Genomic DNA, 19,214 nt, shown 5'->3' on the forward strand with positions numbered 1-19,214 from the left:
TTTCTTGAAGTTCCACCAGTTGTGAGAACAACTCTTTTGTGTGAAAATATATGGCTGCTATACATGACATGAAAACACTATACAAAAAAAAAAAAATCAGGGATGGTATATTAATAACAGTGGATGCTTCTAGTAACAAGTCACTTTATCTTAAGGCAATCTGCCATCACAGAAAGTGCCTGTCAAGTCTAAAATCCACACAAATCAATAGTTTTAATTTGGGGGATTAAATAGAAGGAAAACAATCTCTCAAAATAGATGTTTTTCTTAGTTCCTGAATGAAAAATGTGGAGGTGATAATTTGACTTCCTTTATTACCTTGTTATAAAAACTGAGTAAAAAGATCCTAGCATATCATTTACACACATTTTGTTTCATTGAAAGAAATAACTGTTCCTACCTTTAAAGGTGTTTATCTATGTCACTACTTCATTTGAGATTGAAATAAATAATACACCTGTAAATTTTGATAAACAAGTTATGATCTCTTCTTTTTAGTAAGTATTTGCTCACAGGCAAATAGAGATATTCACTTTACATGTCATGTTTAAACAACAGGCTGAGTGGAGGATACATAGGTGGGAAGGATTGTCCTTTATGGTGGGTTCAGTTTTCTGTACTCGTGAATAATGATTCTTTTTTCATGTGTGGGGTCACCATGTTAGTCCATGAACAATTTAAGACTAATGATTGACTATTAGGTTGAATTGTTTAAGCAACCAATCTGCAGGGGAGTAGGATGAATCTTTTACAACAGTCAATTAATGAGTCTGCTCTGGCATGTATGATTCCATATGGGCTCAATTCACCTGAGCCCAAAGCAAAACTGCAGTGAAGATAATAGAAACCTTAGTTGAGTGTTGTCTATGGGAGGTACTGCTCTTTAAGAAAAGTCATAAACACAAAGAAACAGAAAGCCAGCAGGACTAGTATTCTTAGAGGACACATGTGAATGGTACTCCCCACAGGGCTAAAGGAAATGTTAAAGGATCCTAGAGGTAAGATGGGGGAGAGACTGTCATGAGTAATTGCAGAGATTCTGGGATACCTTTCCCACCACCTGGCAATTATTGACATTCCCCACTTAGCACATAACTTTGATCTGCAGAAAACATGCATTCAGAAGGGAGAGTTAAAGCTAGAATTTTCACACTTAAATATATATGCATGCAATAACTGGGAGCAATTTGGATTGAGGTATAGGGAGTGTTGGGCACTCTAGGATCAGATGAAAAATGTGTAAAGAAATTTTCAGATACTTCCTAATTATGTTTTGGAATATTAGAACAACTTGAATATTGAACTTTCTCTATAAAAAAGATCTTTGACAAGGTTCTCCTGTGTCTAACTAGTTTTAGTTGGCTTAATCAAAATAGGAAATTATTGGAAAGGCATATGACTTTTTAATAAAATATGATAACTTGACCTTGCTAGAAACTGAGACTACTTTTTTTGCTCTCTTGATCCTATATAGACTAATCTATTTACCTATTTCATTCCTTTATTTTCTACAGTTTGTTTTCCTTGCACCTCTGCACACACACTCCCAAATCCCATAGTTGATGTATGGGATTATTATTAATATATATTGTGTATTATTATTATACAAGCCACATGCAGAGACCAATTCCAAATTAATGGGAAAGTGAAACAGAGGAGGGTAGCTTTAGGCAAGAAGCATGTCTGTTCTAATCATTTCTGACCAGGTTGCAGTCTCACATGGTGCAAATATGGCTGCCTGCCAAGTCGTCTATTGTTCACAGAGAAATCATTATTGGTGGAGCATAAATTCCAAAACCAATCAGTTATATAAACTGTTTGGGTTTCTACTCTCCTACCTGAATAGTCCTCTCTATACAACATGCCTCAAATAATTACCACTACTAAAGTAGCTAGATAATGTTTAAGAGAAAGCATTACCTAAAGGTTAATAATTGGAAAGCCCATATTTAATGTTAAATTATCTACCTTTGGAGTTAGCACCGTGTCAAAGACCAACAAGAGAACAGCTTTTCTTCCTTTGACAATGCAATTTCCCATTAATAATAACTTACTATGTCTCTTCTTCAAGTTTAAAAGAACTTCTTTGAAGTTTTCTTTGTGAGCTATATTTCAAAAATATGTTCTATGAATTGTTCATAATAATTTTATTCTGAATTTATGATAAATTCAAAATAAATTGAGAAGTCTTCAGTACCATAATATTATATATTAAATGTTCTGTTTACTTCCACACTTGGTTGCCTTTCATTTATAGTATGAGAAATGACCTGAGGTCATCTACAGTTGCATACAAATATATGTATTTCATTAATCCTTGACACATGCAGAGATTGAAAGAGTTAAGTATTCCAGGTTTCCAGTGGTTTGATGACATACATGGTTTTCCAATACTTGTTCCAAGCTTCTTTTATAGTCATTATTTCTATGAGCTCATTCAACTTGGAAATAGTTACTTGCCAAAAAGGAGTTTTATTTTTACAAAGAATGCCATTCTTTATATGCTGTTAATCTTGGCTTAGAAACACTACGTATTATCTTCTCCATTTAAACAGTTCTGCTCCTGTTCTCTAGTTATACTTTGGAACCATTAGATCTACTTCTGGAATGTAAATGTGAGTCACCTAACAGACTTTCCAAGTGTAGTCATATGGAAATCTCTGCCCAGGGCACTATTTAGTAGTAATTAGAAATGTGAGGACTTCCACAACAGTTTTCAAATGTTCTCTACACTAGAAAAGTGTTAGCATCTTACTACTTAAAATTTTGATACTTACTCTGACTTTAGATATTAAATTGCTACTATATCATGTCACAAACTTTATGCAACAGTACAGTTATTCAAATTAGGCCTTCCTATAAAAATACTTTAAGCACTTGTTTCTTATCTTTTTTTTTTTTTTTTTTTTTCCAAGGAAGGGTCTTGTTCTAGCCCAAGCTGACCTGGAATTCACTATGTAGTCTCAGGGTGGCCTTGAACTCAAGGTCATCCTCCTACCTCTGCCTCCCAAGTGCTGGGATTAAAGGTGTGTGCCGCCATGCCTTATTTCTAATTTTTATTTGCAATTTTAATCATATCTGACACTGTATCCCTGAAACGACTAACAAAATTCATAACATGAAAATCAGGTAATTTAGATATTCAGAAGCTTCATTTACAGAATGTATGATAATTTTGCCATCAGTTTATTTTTGAAGCAAAATAACTGAAGCCACTGGAATGTAACATTGTTGATACTGAACAGGCTTGAATTAATAAAGCACTGTTCATGGCTACATGGCCATTATAGAAAACTGAAATTGTTTTCCTGTTTTCATTCACAATGAAATCTGAAGGATTTTTCCTTGTCACATCCTAGTGAAGCTAATGTCTTCATTTCTGCAAATTCAGAGAAACTGGGTCATGATAATTACCAGGCAAGACATGTTTGTAAAGGTGATTTGCTTAGGGAATTCTCTATGAAATTGAAAATGCTTATACTGAAAATATAGTACCAAGTGAATGATGCTACCCCATCACATGAGGAACTTATATCATTGAGAAGGAAAACATTAAATAGAAAACCAAGAAAATGATAGAATTGAGTACAATATGTAAATATGATACTAAACATCATAGGACTAAAGCATACATTTCTGTTAGCATAAAAATGAACACCACAAAAACTGAAGGTCTGAGACTTAAAATGTCTTTATAATAAATGCATATTCAAATTGATATTATAAAATGTGCTCAATTGCATATAATTCTACTTGTATGTTCTGGCAAATTTTTTGTATACACACAAGTGAATTCTATTGCAAGTCTAACTTATATTGCTATCCAAATGTACTATTTATACACAAAATGTTAAATTTTTACTTGTCATATGAATTTTTTCATAGTTATACAAAAATTCATATGTACATTGACAGTGAATATTGAAATATTCTCTTTAAGAGGGAATGAAAGGGCTGGAGAGATGGCTTAGCGGTTAAGCGCTTGCCTGTGAAGCCTAAGGACCCCGGTTCGAGGCTCGGTTCCCCAGGTCCCACATTAGCCAGATGCACAAGGGGGTGCACGTGTCTGGAGTTCGTTTGCAGAGGCTGGTAGCCCTGGCGTGCCCATTCTCTCTCTCTCCCTCTATCTGTCTTTCTCTCTGTGTCTGTCGCTCTCAAATAAATTTAAAAAAAAAAAATTAAAAAAAAAGAGGGAATGAAAGCTAGCCTGCTTTAACATTCTCTGAAAACACTGAATCATACACAAAACCCAAACTTCAATGACAACCCTTTTTTTCTATTCCTGTTTCTAATTGCTTGATTATCATGTAGGAAAATGTGAGGGTGTGCACTTAATCTCCTACCTGTGTATTTCAAACAGTTACTACAGAACAACATTTCTTAATCACTGTCTCTTCATGTAATTCACCTGCAGAAAACAGGAAGTATCTCAGCTCAGAATTGTAAGAAAATTTTAGCATATTGGGGGCTAAGGGTGTAGCCTAATAGCAGAGGGCTTGGTTAGCATGTTTGAGGTTCTGGGTTCAATACCTAGCAAAGAAACACACACACACACACGGGACACAATTGGACAAGGGGGATTGTTTAGGAAGAGGGAAACTAGGAGTACATGAGACAGATAAAGAAATGGGGGGATATATTCAAAGTATATGATGAACTTGAACAAATATATCATGCATACTATCACTTTGTACAACAAATATATATTAACATTAAAAAGATTTTTAAAAATCCTGGTCTGGGGCTGGAGAGATGGCTTAGTGGTTAAGCGCTTGCCTGTGAAGCCTAAGGACCCCGGTTCGAGGCTCTGTTCTCCAGGTCCCACGTTAGCCAGATGCACAAGGGGGCGCACGCATCTGGAGTTCATTTGCAGAGGCTGGTAGCCCTGGCGCGCCCATTCTCTCTCTCCCTCTATCTGTCTTTCCCTCTGTGTCTGTCGTCCTCAAATAAATTAAAATAAAAAATTTAAAAAAAAAATCCTGGTCTGGCTTTCTAAATAGCATCTAGTTTAAAGGAGAAAAGGAGCTGAAGATAAATAATTTAGAAATTTTGTCTAAGGTGCTTACACAGAAGACACAAAAATCAAACCGTACCAGTGAAACCACTTTTATTTTTATTTTTCCACACAGATAACTTCATGTCAACTACAAAATCATGATATGAACTAATCATGAAACTGCAAATTCAAAATCATTGGAGTGACTATCAGGTTTCCCCAGATGACTATTTTAAGAAAGTAACCAGAATACCATAAATTCAATTTATGTCGTAAACATGTCATATACTTAAAAGTAATAAATATCAGTAGAGAAACTCAGCATAAACAACATGAAGTATATTTTATTTAAGACAGATGAAATTTCTAGGCACAGTTTTAGGCATTAAAGAGGACACAGAGGCATAGGTTAGTGTGTGCTGCTCTGTACAAAAATACAGTCTGAATAAATTACATTGCTAGCCATACAATTAGACATCACTTACCAGTCAGTTCATTGCATGTTTAATAATATACAGGTACATGCTGATCCATATATATCATTTATATTTCAAACACATTAGGTCTCTCTCTATATTTATGTCTTTAACATTTACATGTTGAACTTACAAAAAGCTAAATACTTCTGCGAGAAATCTGTATAACTAGCCCTGCTGAGTACTTGTATGATATTTGTGTGTATATATATTACCTCTCTAAGATAAACAATGGACTTGTGGTTAACAATTTTAAGAAAACATCAAATAGATCTAATGCTGCAAAGACATGATGCTACTGAAGGTGAAAATTCCACTTGCATTTATTCTGATAGACAAAGTATTTTGAATGAGCAACAATTTTCCTATTTTACTGAGCTTTAGTAATAACAGAATTTCAATTATTAGTGACAGTAAAAATACAGTATAGGTCTTGATACCAGGAAGGGTGAAAGTTATAGACAAAATCTACTTTTCAGTAAACTGCAAATGTGCCTCAACATATTCCATACTGTCCAGCTTGTCATATTGCCAGAGAATGACAACTTGGTAAGATTCTAGATTGTTCTAATAGCACTCTGCATCCTCCAATAAGCCTCACTGATGTCAGCACTAAAGTACCCATTTTCCATTATTTAGGAATAGAGATCACCTCATACTTCAGAAATGAAATCTCTACCCAAATACCATATAGCTCATACTGCCTGACAATATGCAATGAACTTCAGGAATCTGCCCAAGATTTTAAAATTTCTCAAGAAAACGGTCTATATGTGTGTGTGTGTGTGTGTGTGTGTGTGTGTGTGTGTGTGTGTGTTCTCATATATCCCAGGCTGGCCTCAAACTCACTACATAGGTAAGGCTGGCCCTTAAATTTCTGATCCTCCTGCTTCCAAATCCTGAGGATTTCATGTATGTGACACCACATGGTTTATACAGTTACAAATGTGGTTTATATGGCGTTGGGGGTTTGAACCCAGGGCTTAAAACATGCTAGGCAAGCACTCTACCAACTGAGCTACATCCCTAATCCCTACTTCAAGATATTCTATAACACCTTCTGGACAATTTCCACTCAGTTTATTTGATTCTTTAGAGAATCATACATTTGTAAAGTTTTCTCTGTGGGATGCATTTAATCATTTTTGTCTACCATTACTAAAATAAGAATAATCCTGGTATTTATATTCACTGGACTTTATATTTATATTGTGATTTTATAGAAAATTTGGGGGTGATTTTTGGCATATGAATAATAAAATACTTTTGGGAAAGGGGAGGGCCATTATTATTGTTGGGGGGGGCATTATTTTTAGCAACTATTCTTAAGACAATCTGAAAGCAGAACTTTGCTGTGGGAGATAAAACAAATTATTGAACACTATTGATATGGCCCTGCTCTCAATGGATTTTATAATATATTAGGACAGAAATACATTTTAAAGTTATTTTTTCAATGCTTTCTTCAAGAGGGCTAAACCAGAACATACCATTTTAGTGTCTTTATTAACAAAAATAATTATTTATAATTTTCATATTAGAATTGCATATTTTATATAAAAATAGGTTTATAATTAAACTATTCAAATTTGTGTATTAAAAGAATTAACACAAGTTTGTGGTATGAGATTACCTGCAAACTTATTTCTTATTATTGATGTTTTCTTGTCTTGAAACAGTCAGTAATACCCTAACATAAACTGATCATACACAAATCAATTAAGCCCATCAGTTAATTTCAGAGGAACAGATGACATTCAAATGAATTTTTCTCCTCTAATGAGACATTTACACATTAATATAAATTTAATGCTATATCTTTCTTTTAAAATGAAGACATTTAAAATACTTGAAAAAATAGCAGCCTTGTATTTTAATGAATTTTACACAAATTGATCATCCTAATTGCTACTCTCTTTTGAACTACAGTGCTTACAGAGGGATCATTAATTTTCAGGTTAACACCATTCTAATTTCTCTTCTTAGAGAACATAGAGCAAAAGCTTTAAGTACGTGTGTACTTTTGTACAGTAAATACGTGTGAATACCAATCTAAGCTTTCTAATGTGTATAAGGTTAGTGTTCAAATCACTTTACTAGAGCAAATATTAATTACATGTGTAATCAGTAAATGTATGTGGAGGATTAAGAAACAACTTATTACTACTGATACTAATGATTCACCTATAAAAAGTTAAGCTTGTTACATATGCACAATTGTTTGCTGCAAAGTTTGGTAAATGATTCAAAGGGCACAAAAGAAACTCATGCATATTTCTTTCTGATTCCCAAGGCAAAGCAAAAATCTTCAGTTTTCACACATACCCAACCATTCTATATGAAGCTGAAGAACTATTTTCTAATCACATAATGAGAAGCATATGTCTCTAAGTCTTGACTTCCTTCCCAGGAGATGTTAATTACCAAACTACAACCTCCCTCTAAAAGAATATTCTTGAAGGTGGAATGTGTATCATTAGTAAGTTATATTCACAACTCTCATTAGATGCCTGAAGTGTAGTTAGCTTTTTAAAAGCTAACTTAAGTAAATAACCAACAACCAGTGCAGTTACTGGGTAGAATGGGCAGGTGATAATCAGTGAGATCCTTGTCAGAGCAAAGGAACTTCTAAAAGTTGCTTATGGTCAGCTGCTCCCCTGCAGGCAATAGGAAATTCAGGCAATTCTCATTCCAAGTAGCTTCTTACAATCGTTCCTTTCATATGACCCTTTGCTTGTCAAGAAAAATGGCATGAACATATGATAAATTTGCAGCATTTGCCTATGTCTAATCAGCTTTCTTAATTTGTGTGGGTCCTTAAAACAAATGTAAAAGCTATTTATGAGCTGCCAGCTAAAAGGGGAAGGGTATTAAATCAACTGAACAAATTGCTTGGTGCTCCTCCACAAGTGCTCTAGAAAATAGTGTTAGAAAAGATGCAGACATTTATCTTTTGTTGAATGGTTGTTTTCTTTTTTTTTTTTCTGAGACTTTGTCTTAGTAGTAGTCTTCATAGTTCTTAGGGTTCAGGCAATAAAGAATGGCACCCCCAAATGAAAATATAGTTGCGCCCCATGCCAGGCCATAACCCCAGTTGAACTCATGGTAAATTTTCAAGCTCACAGTTTCAATGAACTTGATTGGGTAAAGAACCAGGCTGCAAACCTGCAAAACAACTAAAAGAAAAACACATCAAAATTATAAAATGTTACAGGAAATAAAAGAAGATAATTACATAAACATACATTTTTATCAGGGTTAGATTTTAATCAAATAAATAAAACAGTCAAAAAAAATTAAACCATCACTGAGTCTAAATATTATACTTTAAAACATTAACAATTTTTGTTTATACACTTTCATAATATAGCAATAATAACCTTATTAATAATTAGAGTCACACTGGGGTAGAGTGAGACCATGCCTTGAAAAAAAATTAGAGTTTAGGTGCTATTAGAATTCAATGAAATTAGTGCAATGTAGTAATTTATGAAAATACAAAGTACTTATTCTCACCTTATAAATGCATATGAAATTACCACTTTAATGACTAGTATTACTTAGGCTAAATTGTTTTATATAAAAACCTATAAATAAAAGAATGGATGTTTCAATACAGACTTTAACCCTTGTATTTATTTATGTGCTTATGAGGAATTCAAATTCATATTTCATGACAAAAATGGTCAACTTGTAATTTAATGTCTTTGCTTCTATTGCTTTAATCAAAAATGTTTTTTACCCTTTTCCTTTCATGCAGTCGACACCTTTTATCTTTAGAGATTCAAATATACTCTTTGACTGGAAATTACAACTAATTATAATGTTCTTCTAGTAGATTTTACACATTTATTTACATATATATATATATTCCCTACCCACTTTCAAAAAGGAAGTCCATGAGGAATGAAGGATAATGGTACAGAAATAGGCTAAGGAGGGCTACTACTAGAGCAGAGACAAAATTTAGCTCCTATTTCCTAGTTGGGTCTTAGTTTCTAGTCGAGACTAAAGGGGAAACCTGGTGACTCATATTTAATAAAATAAAATGCAACAATTAATCAGGAAGTAAAGGGAGGAGGGGGATTTTTAAACTATATAAAATTGATGTAGCACATATACTATTTTTATATGGGAGATACTACACTGGATTATACAGGAGTTGATGTTATCCATTTATAACTTCCACTGTAGAAACTATGTAATTTTTTATTTAAATCAATTTAATGAATATTTGTGGGATAGATCTACCTCAGTCTCTATGACAGCTTCAACTCTCAAGAAGGCATTTTTTTCCATAAAAATCTAAGACATAAGAGACTGGAAAAATACTAAATCTGGTATGCTGTTTCATTTTACTGGAACACAGCTGTGCTCACTCACTTATGTATTGTCCACATAATGATGGTAGAACTGTTGTTACAAGAGAAATCAAATAGTCCTCAAAGCCAAACATATTTGATTCTCGGACCCTTACAGAGAGTTAAGATCCATGCTGACACATGAAGCATAAATTTTTGTTAATACGATTACTGTTTAATTTGTCTGAAAAATATTACAAAGCTCTGAAGCATAAGAAAATGTGGCTGGGCGTAGTGATGCAAGCCTTTAATCCCGACACTCAGGAGGCAGAGGTAGGAGGATCTCCATGAGTTCAAGGCCACCCTGAGACTACATAGTGAATTCCAGGTCAGCCTGAGCTAGAGTGAAACCCTATCTCCAAAAACCAAAAACCAAAACCAAAAAAAAAGAGGGAAAAAAAAAAAGAAAATGTGAGCAATTAAGGAATAAGAGTGAACAAATACTAACATTATATATGCATATAGTTTTGATGTTTTGTTAAACTTTTAAACAGAGCAATCAGATAGTATGTCTATGTAAACAGGATTTTAGGTTAAAATCTACTAATTGTTTTTCTCAGTATTTGCAAAAGTTCTTATTACCAATCTGATTAAACTTCACTAGAAAGTCTATCTAGCAATCATCTGTCTTTGACATAAAACTGATGAAGTTCAGCACATGCAAGAAGGTACGGTTCCTCCAAATCTGTACTTTGTACAGAAATGACTACAGAGTAAAGACTATCTGGAATCTCATATAAGAATTCTAGATGTTGCTATGGAGTTCAGTACTGCTCTGGCCTCCATCTGCCTGGCAGACTGCCACATTACTACTGAGAGTGATTTGATAAACAGATAAAAAGGAAAATCTCCATAGAAATCACATGCCGCTTGGGTTTAAGATTTTTTCAATCACTGTCAGGACCCTGTTCACTGCACATTATATAAATGAGCATCAACTTAAAAACATCAGCTGGATCTGTGTCTTTTTGAAGGAAAGGGAACTTTTATGTTCTAAGGGTTTTAAAATTAACAAGAAATCAATTACTATCAACCATGTACTTCTGATCATGTTTCTTTTCTTTTAAAGACTTCTCTCACACCAGTCAAATCCTCCTAGGATATGATTAAAATAGGGATATGAATTACATATAACAATATATTTACACATTGATAAACACATGCATTAAGTATTTGAAAGTTTCAGAAGTGTCACCATTTATGATAACAAAGGAGATAATGATGCTACTCTTCTTGTGTAGGAAATCCATCATTAAGTAAATAGTGACTGCAAAGCTAGGCACAGTAGTACAGTGCAGTACAGAACATGGAGGGAGAAAAAGGCCAAAGTTCATCAGAGGCAAATTTCAGGTTCAGGGACAGCCTGAAAATCATGGTGAGGAGCTTGGATCCCATTCTAAACCATAGGCAGTTGCTAAAGGAATTAATGCAGAGAATAACAAACCTGATTGCATTCAAAAAGGACCACACTGCTTCTTTTGTGAACTTGCCAGTCCATGGAGTAAGGTGCTCACCTAGATTGCTGCTGAAGTTCATTTCAATGTGTTTTATTTAGCAAAATGTTGGCCTGTACAATATAACGTAATGACATAATTTCTTTGTAGAGGACAAGTGGAAATACAACTCCATTAAGGCTCCAGTGGGAAACCCTTTTTTAAACAGCTCTCTTAGACTTTTATTGTGGTGGAGCAAGATGAGAAATTACCATAAAATGCTTTAGCCCTCTGGATTATATTATTCTGTTTGGAATCACAGAGAAAATGCATGCAATGGAGAAATCAGAAAAATGTAAGCCTGCATTGAAAAATAAAATTTTTCTTCATTTAATAAAACATGTGAAGGTAAAAATCTATCCTTGTGTTTCCTAAGTTCCATAAGGGAGGGGACACTGAGGTTCAAGAGGTCAAGATAATGGCATCATACTGTATTACTATGTTACTACCAATCAGTGAAAGATGACAGCATTGGCTATAGTACTCTCTTTGTCCTGCCTCAGACAAGACATAGAAAACATGATAGAACACATCTGATTTGAAGAGAATTTGGAATTCACTTAATTTCATCCTCCCTACCTTTACAGAAAACAAGCAGTGAAACCATGAAATATAAAACTGTATGAACAGAAACAAGAGAGGAGCCAAAAGCTACTAATTCTTGTATGTTTTCTCCTTTGTCTTTTGTTTAGTTTTTTTTTTTCAATTGATTAGACAGTGTCTGTCTTATGTAGACCTTAAGCTAGCCTGTAACTCACAGAAATCCTCCCGACTCAGCAGAGGATGACCTCGATGATACTCTTACCCATTCCTTCTGAGTGCTGAAATTATAAGATGGCTAGTCTAAAATGGGTAGTTTTGAATGCTTTCTATATTAAATATTCATAAGACTCAATATTGAAATATCTAAGTTTCTTCTAAGGAAATATTTTAACATTTCAACAAACATATATCTGCTGTATTTAGGTTAAGAGAAAAATAGGACATGGCCTTTTATCTTTCCTACTATAATGGTGGGGGCAGATACACTGGTCAAATCAATGTGTTCAATAGTCATATTGCTAATTTGTAATCCATCTGACATTTACCAAGATCTAATGATGTGTTAAGTACCAATCAATCCTACTTAAGAAAAGAGAGAGAGAGAAATTCAGAGAGCAAATACAGTTTGAATGGGTTCTTGGAGCATGGATAAGGTTTGATAATAAGTGGAAATAAGAGACTTCTTTGTTTTTGTCAGAAGTACCCTGTGGGGATGGACAATGCTGTGCTCACAATCCATGGATTGTTACAGAAAATTTCAAGTGCCAAGGGTGGGATACTTTCCAGTAAGTATTTTGTCAAGGAGGTCCCTGATGTCCACCCACCAACAGTACAGGCTCTTGCTGTCCCCTCAGAAATAGATGGTAAGACCTTCTTGCTGAAGATACCTTAGGTTTGGGGTGTGGGACACTTTGAGATCAAGCTGAAGCTAAGCTGAAAGCCTTCTTTCTCCCTATTTATTTGCCATCATAGTGCTGGAAAGACATCAAGTCTTTACCAGCAGTAGGCCCTACAAGCTACACGACTAACCGGCTAGGTAAAATGTGCCAACTGGTATAATGGTGGCATGTCTGTTATGCAGGAAAACAACTCCTCACTGATTGGGCTTGAGGCCAGCTCCACAGAAGAGAATTCCAGCCTGGTACTGAAAATCTAATCAAAAGCCAATAGCTGGTGAGGTCATAAGCCCTAGGGGGAAAGCTACTAATGTTGGTTTGGCTAAATGGATATATTATGCCCACCAATCTGTCTTCTAAATATTTAGGCTTATGTCCATATATTAAAGCTACCCTCACATTGGGTTAGAAAAGCTTCTCTTTTCAGGTGGTGGTGATTACTAGGAAGACACAAAATTCATGAAAGTGCTAAGAGGTGATAGTGATATGTTCAGCAGTAATTGAGATATTTTTATCACAATTTAAAATGCTCAGAGCCATTGAGGAAGAGGTAGCAGACAGAATGTAGGAGCTAAAGGAAGGGGAAGAGTGCTTTGGAAAGAGTCTTTCAGAAACTAAGTGGCCATTATACTCATGACCTTACAGTGGTTTGAAACTCCCTTCAGAATACCTGAATAAAGTGAGGGGGAAAATAGATGACATCAAAATAGAAGATGGACTAATTAGAAAGACGAAAGAGGGGTTCAGTAGAAGTAGACATAAGAGGGGGGAGAAAGAAGGGTGATGGAGGCATATAGGCTATGACATGGGTGGATTGAAGGATGCAAGAGTAAAATGTTTGGTTCATGCTACAAAGGCCTTAATGTGGTAGTTTGAATTAGGTTGCCCCCATAAACTAATGTGTTCTGAATGCTTAGATCCCAGCTGATGGCAATTTGGAAATTGGAGCCTTACTATTGTTGGGGGCAGGTTTATGGTTGTCATAGCTAGTGTTCAGCACACTCTCCTCCTGCTGTTGTTGTCCACCTGATGTGGGCCGGGAAATGATGTCAAGCCTCTCCTCATGCCATATTTCCCTCTACCATCATGGAGCTTCCCCTAGAGTCTGTAAGTCTCTTTCCTCCCAAAAGCTCCTTTTGGTTGGGTACTTTGTGCCAGCAAAAAGAAGGAAACTGAAACACTTAATAATAGGTCTTTGTTTCTCTAGAAAGACAACTAAAATGCTAATTGCAGGTGCTGTTGATACCCTATTTGTAAACTCTTATCCTCACCCATTCTGTATATACCAATCTGGATTCCAGTTGCCAGTTCTTGCATATCTTTCTTCCGGTGTTTCCTCTAGTTACTTAGGCTACGTTTCCTGCTTCTAAGACAGTCCAGAAGTTGCAGAAAACTAACACTGAAGTCCTGCAATCACAGGCTCTAATATATTAGTACCCTGGCTCCTTACTCCTACCCAACAGAGAACTCTTGAAGTGTGTATGTTCTATGCTCATTTTTAAAGTTTTCCCAGGAAAATTAAGCTCTGGCTTTTTCTGTTTCAAGTGAGGTGACAACTTGCTTGAAAATGCACCCACTTTTTCTACCTCCCTACCTACATATGGAAAAAGACATGTTCCTACAGGACCAGTTAGAGTTTGTGTACCATGCATGATAACTAAGGTGCTGTTAGTAGAAAAGAAAGGTCAGGGACATTTTTTTTTTTAAAGCCAAAGAAAAGAACACATAACTAGATTCTAGGAAAATGGAAGAAAGTCATACAGACTTTGACATTACTAAAGAAAAATTAAGCAAGGGCTGTGGAGATGGCTCAACAGTTAAAGGTGCTTGCTTGTAAAGCTTGTTGACCCAGGCTCAATTCCTCAGTACACACATAAATCCAGATGCACAAAATGGCATATGTGTTTGGAGTTCAATTTTACCAGCAAGAGGTCCTGGTATCATGGCCATTCTCTCTCTCTTGCAAAATATAAATAAATAAATAAAAGCAAAGTAGATCACATTTAGGAATGGAGGTATGCCATTTGAGAAAAAGTTGTGGCCTGGCAATAATGACGGTACATAAAAACAAGGTACAGATCTGCAGAGAGGGATTATCAGCTAAGGCATTTGCCTGTGAAGCCAAAGGACCCAGGTTCAATTCCCCAGGACCCATGTAAGCCACATGCACAAGGTGGTGTATATGTCTGGAGTCTGTTTACAGCAACTGAAGGCCCTGGAGAGCCCACTCTCTATTATTTTTTTTCCTCTCTCTCTTTCTAATAAATAAAATGAAAATAAAAATAAGCCATGTTGGCCATGGTGGTGCACACCTGCCCTGTATTTAAAAACAAGGTACAGGTCTGGAGAGATGGCTTAGCAGTTAGGAACTTGTCTGTGAAGCCTAAGGATCCTGGTTCAAGGCTCGATTTCCCAGGACCCATGTTAGCCAGATGTACAAGGGGTACATGCATCTGGAGTTCGTTTGCAGTGGCTGGAAGCCCTGGCATGCCCATTCTCTCTCTCTCTCTGTCATTTTCAAATAAATAAATAAAAATAAACAAAAAAATTGCAAAAACAAGGTACAAACAGAAGAAAATGTAAAGATGGGTGGACTAGCCAAATATAAATATAGAAGAAAGGGAAATGATAATGTGGAAAATAAAAATACTTTTCCATGGGCTGGAGAGGTGGCTTAGCACTTAAGGCTCATGCCTGCGAAGCCTAAGGACCCAGGTTTGATTTGCCTGGTCCCACATAAGTCAGATGCACATGCTGGTGCAAGTGTCTGGAGTTGTTCTGCAGTGGCTAGAGGCCTTGGTGTGCCCATTCTCTCTCACTCTCTCTCTCTCTCTCCCTCTATCTTTAATAAATAAATAAAAATGAATCTTAAAAAAATACTTTGCCACAAGTATTACTATAAAGTTATCAGTTTCTTTAATTAATTTATAATGATTAAAAGTAATTGCAGTATAAAATTATTTATTGGGCAGTAATATAGTAAGCTATATTAGCCAAAGTGTCTTCTGACACTGGTTCATGGGAAGTAACATGGAATGTAAAGACCTGTTAGAGAACTCTCTAACATATAAATAATCACTTACAGGAGGTTTTCCGCAGATATAACAAAAAGGAAGTAACATCAATTATACAATTAATTAGGACTATATTATTGAAAGTTTGAATTATAGAGGATTGAATATTTTTCTGTGATTTGCACTAAAGGACACACAAAAGAAAACACTCATTCAAAATCTCAATAGGATATAAAAAAAGATCTGCAGCCAGTACAAAACAAGAAGGAAATAATCCTAATTTCTCCAAGACAAGAGTGAGGGAAACCGAATGCTAGTCAACAGAATTCCATTTTATCTATTATTGTCCATTAAACAAAAAGGAATGCAAGATAGTCAACTATGCTGGTAAGGAAATTTCCATTATGTACTAAGGTTCAATCATGCTGTGCTGATCTGTTTATGGCCTTATGACATTTCAAGTTTCTGACTTCCTGTAAGTGTTGCTCCTAAGAGATGGGACATCTGCAGTTACAGGGTGACTCATATTTAGTACATAGATGGGCAGAGAGTTCAGGCTGATTCTCCTCTCATTTTCCTATATGTGATATGTACTTGGTAAGATGAGAAAGAATCTTTATTTGGGCTTTCAAGGCAAGACAGATGCTCTAAACTTAAACCCAGGTTGTTCACCATACTAGTTAGGTAATTCTTGGGAATTAATTATTAATCTATCGGACCCTATTTCTTCTTTGATAATATGGAAAAAATAAATATCTAATTTTAAGATTGTTTTATCATAAATAGTAAAGTATCTCACAATGGCATACTCCAGGTGTTCAGTTAAGTATTATCAGCAGTACTGTCATAGTTAACATCTCCAGGGCTAGTAAGAGAGTTGTGGAAAATGTTAAATAGGGTGCGGTAATGACTAGCTCTTAGCTATGATAGCAAATGTTCAGAAAAGTATCAAGTCCATCCTCAATGAAGGACCTCAGGAACAAAAATCTTCAAAATTTTTTGGCTATCTTTAGGACATGTACTCATCAGTTTTCAGGAAAAAAAAACTCTTAAGATATGTTATCTTCCAAGAAACTAAATTTGTGTACTGAGGTACCACCAATTATTTGTTAAATAAATGAATGAAAATATATTAAAAATAAAAAAATCATTTTGCTTTTTACAATTTTTAGAGATGTATTGGTTCCAGCTTTGTGGTCAGGTGAAACTTACTGCCTCTATAACCCTTGATGAGAGATGACTTTTCAAAACACAGATTAGGGCTGTAGAGACAGGCTAGTGGTAAGGCACTTGCTGGCAAAGCCAATGGAGCCAGGTTCGATTCCCCAGTAGCCATGTAAGCCAGATGCACAAGGTGGTGCATGAATCTGGAGTTTGTTTGTAGAGGCTAGGGGCATGATTTTTTCTCTTTCTCTCTCTCTTTCTCAATAAATACATAAAACATTTTTTTAAATCACAGATTATTTGCTTTCTTGCTTGGTTTTACCCACTAGATTATAAACCAAATGCTTTAGTCATTTTTTCACTAGTCATTCAAAAACTGTGTTTTGAGTGGCTGTGACTACCAGACATAGCACATGGTAATTAAATAAGTTTGTGGTTCTGGTGTTTTCTAAGTGGTAGTGATATGTCTGTTTTGTATGCATGTGCACACACACACACACAGTATATATCTCAGCAGAAGAAAAAAGATTTGTTCAGAGGTCTTATTCTCTATGTGTGTAAACACAAAGATACTGTTTTTTTGGCATGAAGGTGGATGTTATTTGGAGAACAAAACATTTTGCAAAGAGAACTGCAGGCCATTTTTCATGTAGACCAAGTTAAGCAAAAGGGGGAGAAAACGATCCCAGATATGCATTTACACAGAATCACTGAACTGAATTATAAGTGAGAAAAGCCAACTACTTTAAAAATTATGTTTGCTAAGATGTAAATTTTAAAAAGGACATGAAAGTAGGAAGATGATTAATTGTGAAGAGGTTTAACAGAAGTGGGAGGGAGATAAAACAGGTTAATGGGGATGAATATAATCAACAAGAATTGTCAAAAATAAAAGTTAAAACCCAGACAGTTGTAATTTTACCTAGCATCTGTCAAGTATGCACATTTCCAAGTTTTCTAAACCCAAATCAATATGAATGATTATGTACAATGAACACACATCCCAGAAATCAACTCAAAGTGACTAATTAATGGCTTTTAGAAGTGGGACAAAAAAGACTTTTCATGACATGTTATGAATAGCCAGTATACTTTCACCTTGCTTACATGGAAAGCAAACACTAAATTATTGGTTATTTCACAATCAGTATAAAAGAGAATGAGTAAAATTAAATCTGAATACATGTACATTTTCAAAGCACAGCAGTATGATGATAATTTTAGGTATCAGTGGGTAGAAAAATACTCAATAAATTTTGCTGCAGGGATTCCTTTTGTTATTTTATAATTTACTAGTATATAATAGCTAGAGATAAATCAACATTTTTACTTTGGCCAAACCTATTACTCTTTTTTTTTTTAAATTTTTTATTTATTTATTTGAGAGTGATAGACACAGAGAGAAAGACAGATAGCGGGAGAGAGACAGAATGGGCGCGCCAGGGCTTTCAAGCCTCTGCAAATGAACTCCAGATGCGTGCGCCCCCTTGTGCATCTGGCTAACATGGGACCTGGGGAACCGAGCCTCGAACCGGGGTCCTTAGGCTTCACAGGCAAGCGCTTAACCGCTAAGCCATCTCTCCAGCCCAAACCTATTACTCTTAACTTATGTATATTTACAATATATTTTCTTTAACATTGTTTTTTTTTCTTATTTTTTAAAGATTTTTGTGCTTGGAGCAAATTAAAAGAAATAGTAACTAGGAATGCACAATACTGAATGTGACTAGAATATCTCCAGCTACCCTCCAATCAGAAATCGCTATCTATTCTAAAATTTATTTGAAGGCTGGAGAAGAAATAGCTTAGCAGTTAATGTGACTGTTCATGAAGCCTAAGGACCCAAGGTTGATTCCCCAGTACACATGTAAACCAGATGCACAAAGTAGTGCATGTATCTGGAGTTCATTTGCAGTGGCTGAAGGCCCTGGCATACCTATTCTTTCTTTCTCTCTCTCTCAAATAAATAAATAAAATATAAAAAATTATTTGAGGGCTGGGCATGATGGTGGCACAGGCCTTTAATCCCAGCACTTGGGAGGCAGAGGGAGGAGGACTGCTGTGAGTTCAAGGCCACCTTGAGATTACATAGTGAATTCTAGGAGAGCCTGAGCTAGAGTGAAACCCTACCTTGAAAAAATTTTTAAAAGAAAAAAAAATGAGAATATCTTTATATTCTAAAAGTTATTTGAAACAACTCCAGTATTAAGAACTTATCAAGGAATACAAATGCAACTAATTAGCTGGTCATATTTATAAAGCCTAGCTGCA

At 35.3% G+C, this 19,214-nt stretch overlaps 1 protein-coding gene across 3 annotated transcripts in view; it reads right to left on the minus strand.

Moving 5' to 3' along the window:
- Positions 1-19,214, minus strand: part of Tmem47 (transmembrane protein 47) — a 111,293-nt gene that overhangs the window by 72,305 nt on the left and 19,774 nt on the right. The window contains exon 3 of one of the 3 annotated variants that reach the window (XM_004670659.2): positions 5,091-8,648. The exons of the other annotated variants lie outside the window; for them this stretch is intronic. Within the exon in view, the coding sequence (XP_004670716.1) occupies positions 8,470-8,648 (179 nt within the window). The 3' untranslated portion in view covers positions 5,091-8,469. Of the gene's footprint in view, positions 1-5,090; positions 8,649-19,214 lie in introns of those variants that run through there. 3 annotated transcript variants of the gene reach the window in all.

The sequence above is a fragment of the Jaculus jaculus genome, chromosome X, assembly GCF_020740685.1.
Source record: "Jaculus jaculus isolate mJacJac1 chromosome X, mJacJac1.mat.Y.cur, whole genome shotgun sequence".
Classification (NCBI taxonomy): domain Eukaryota; kingdom Metazoa; phylum Chordata; class Mammalia; order Rodentia; family Dipodidae; genus Jaculus; species Jaculus jaculus.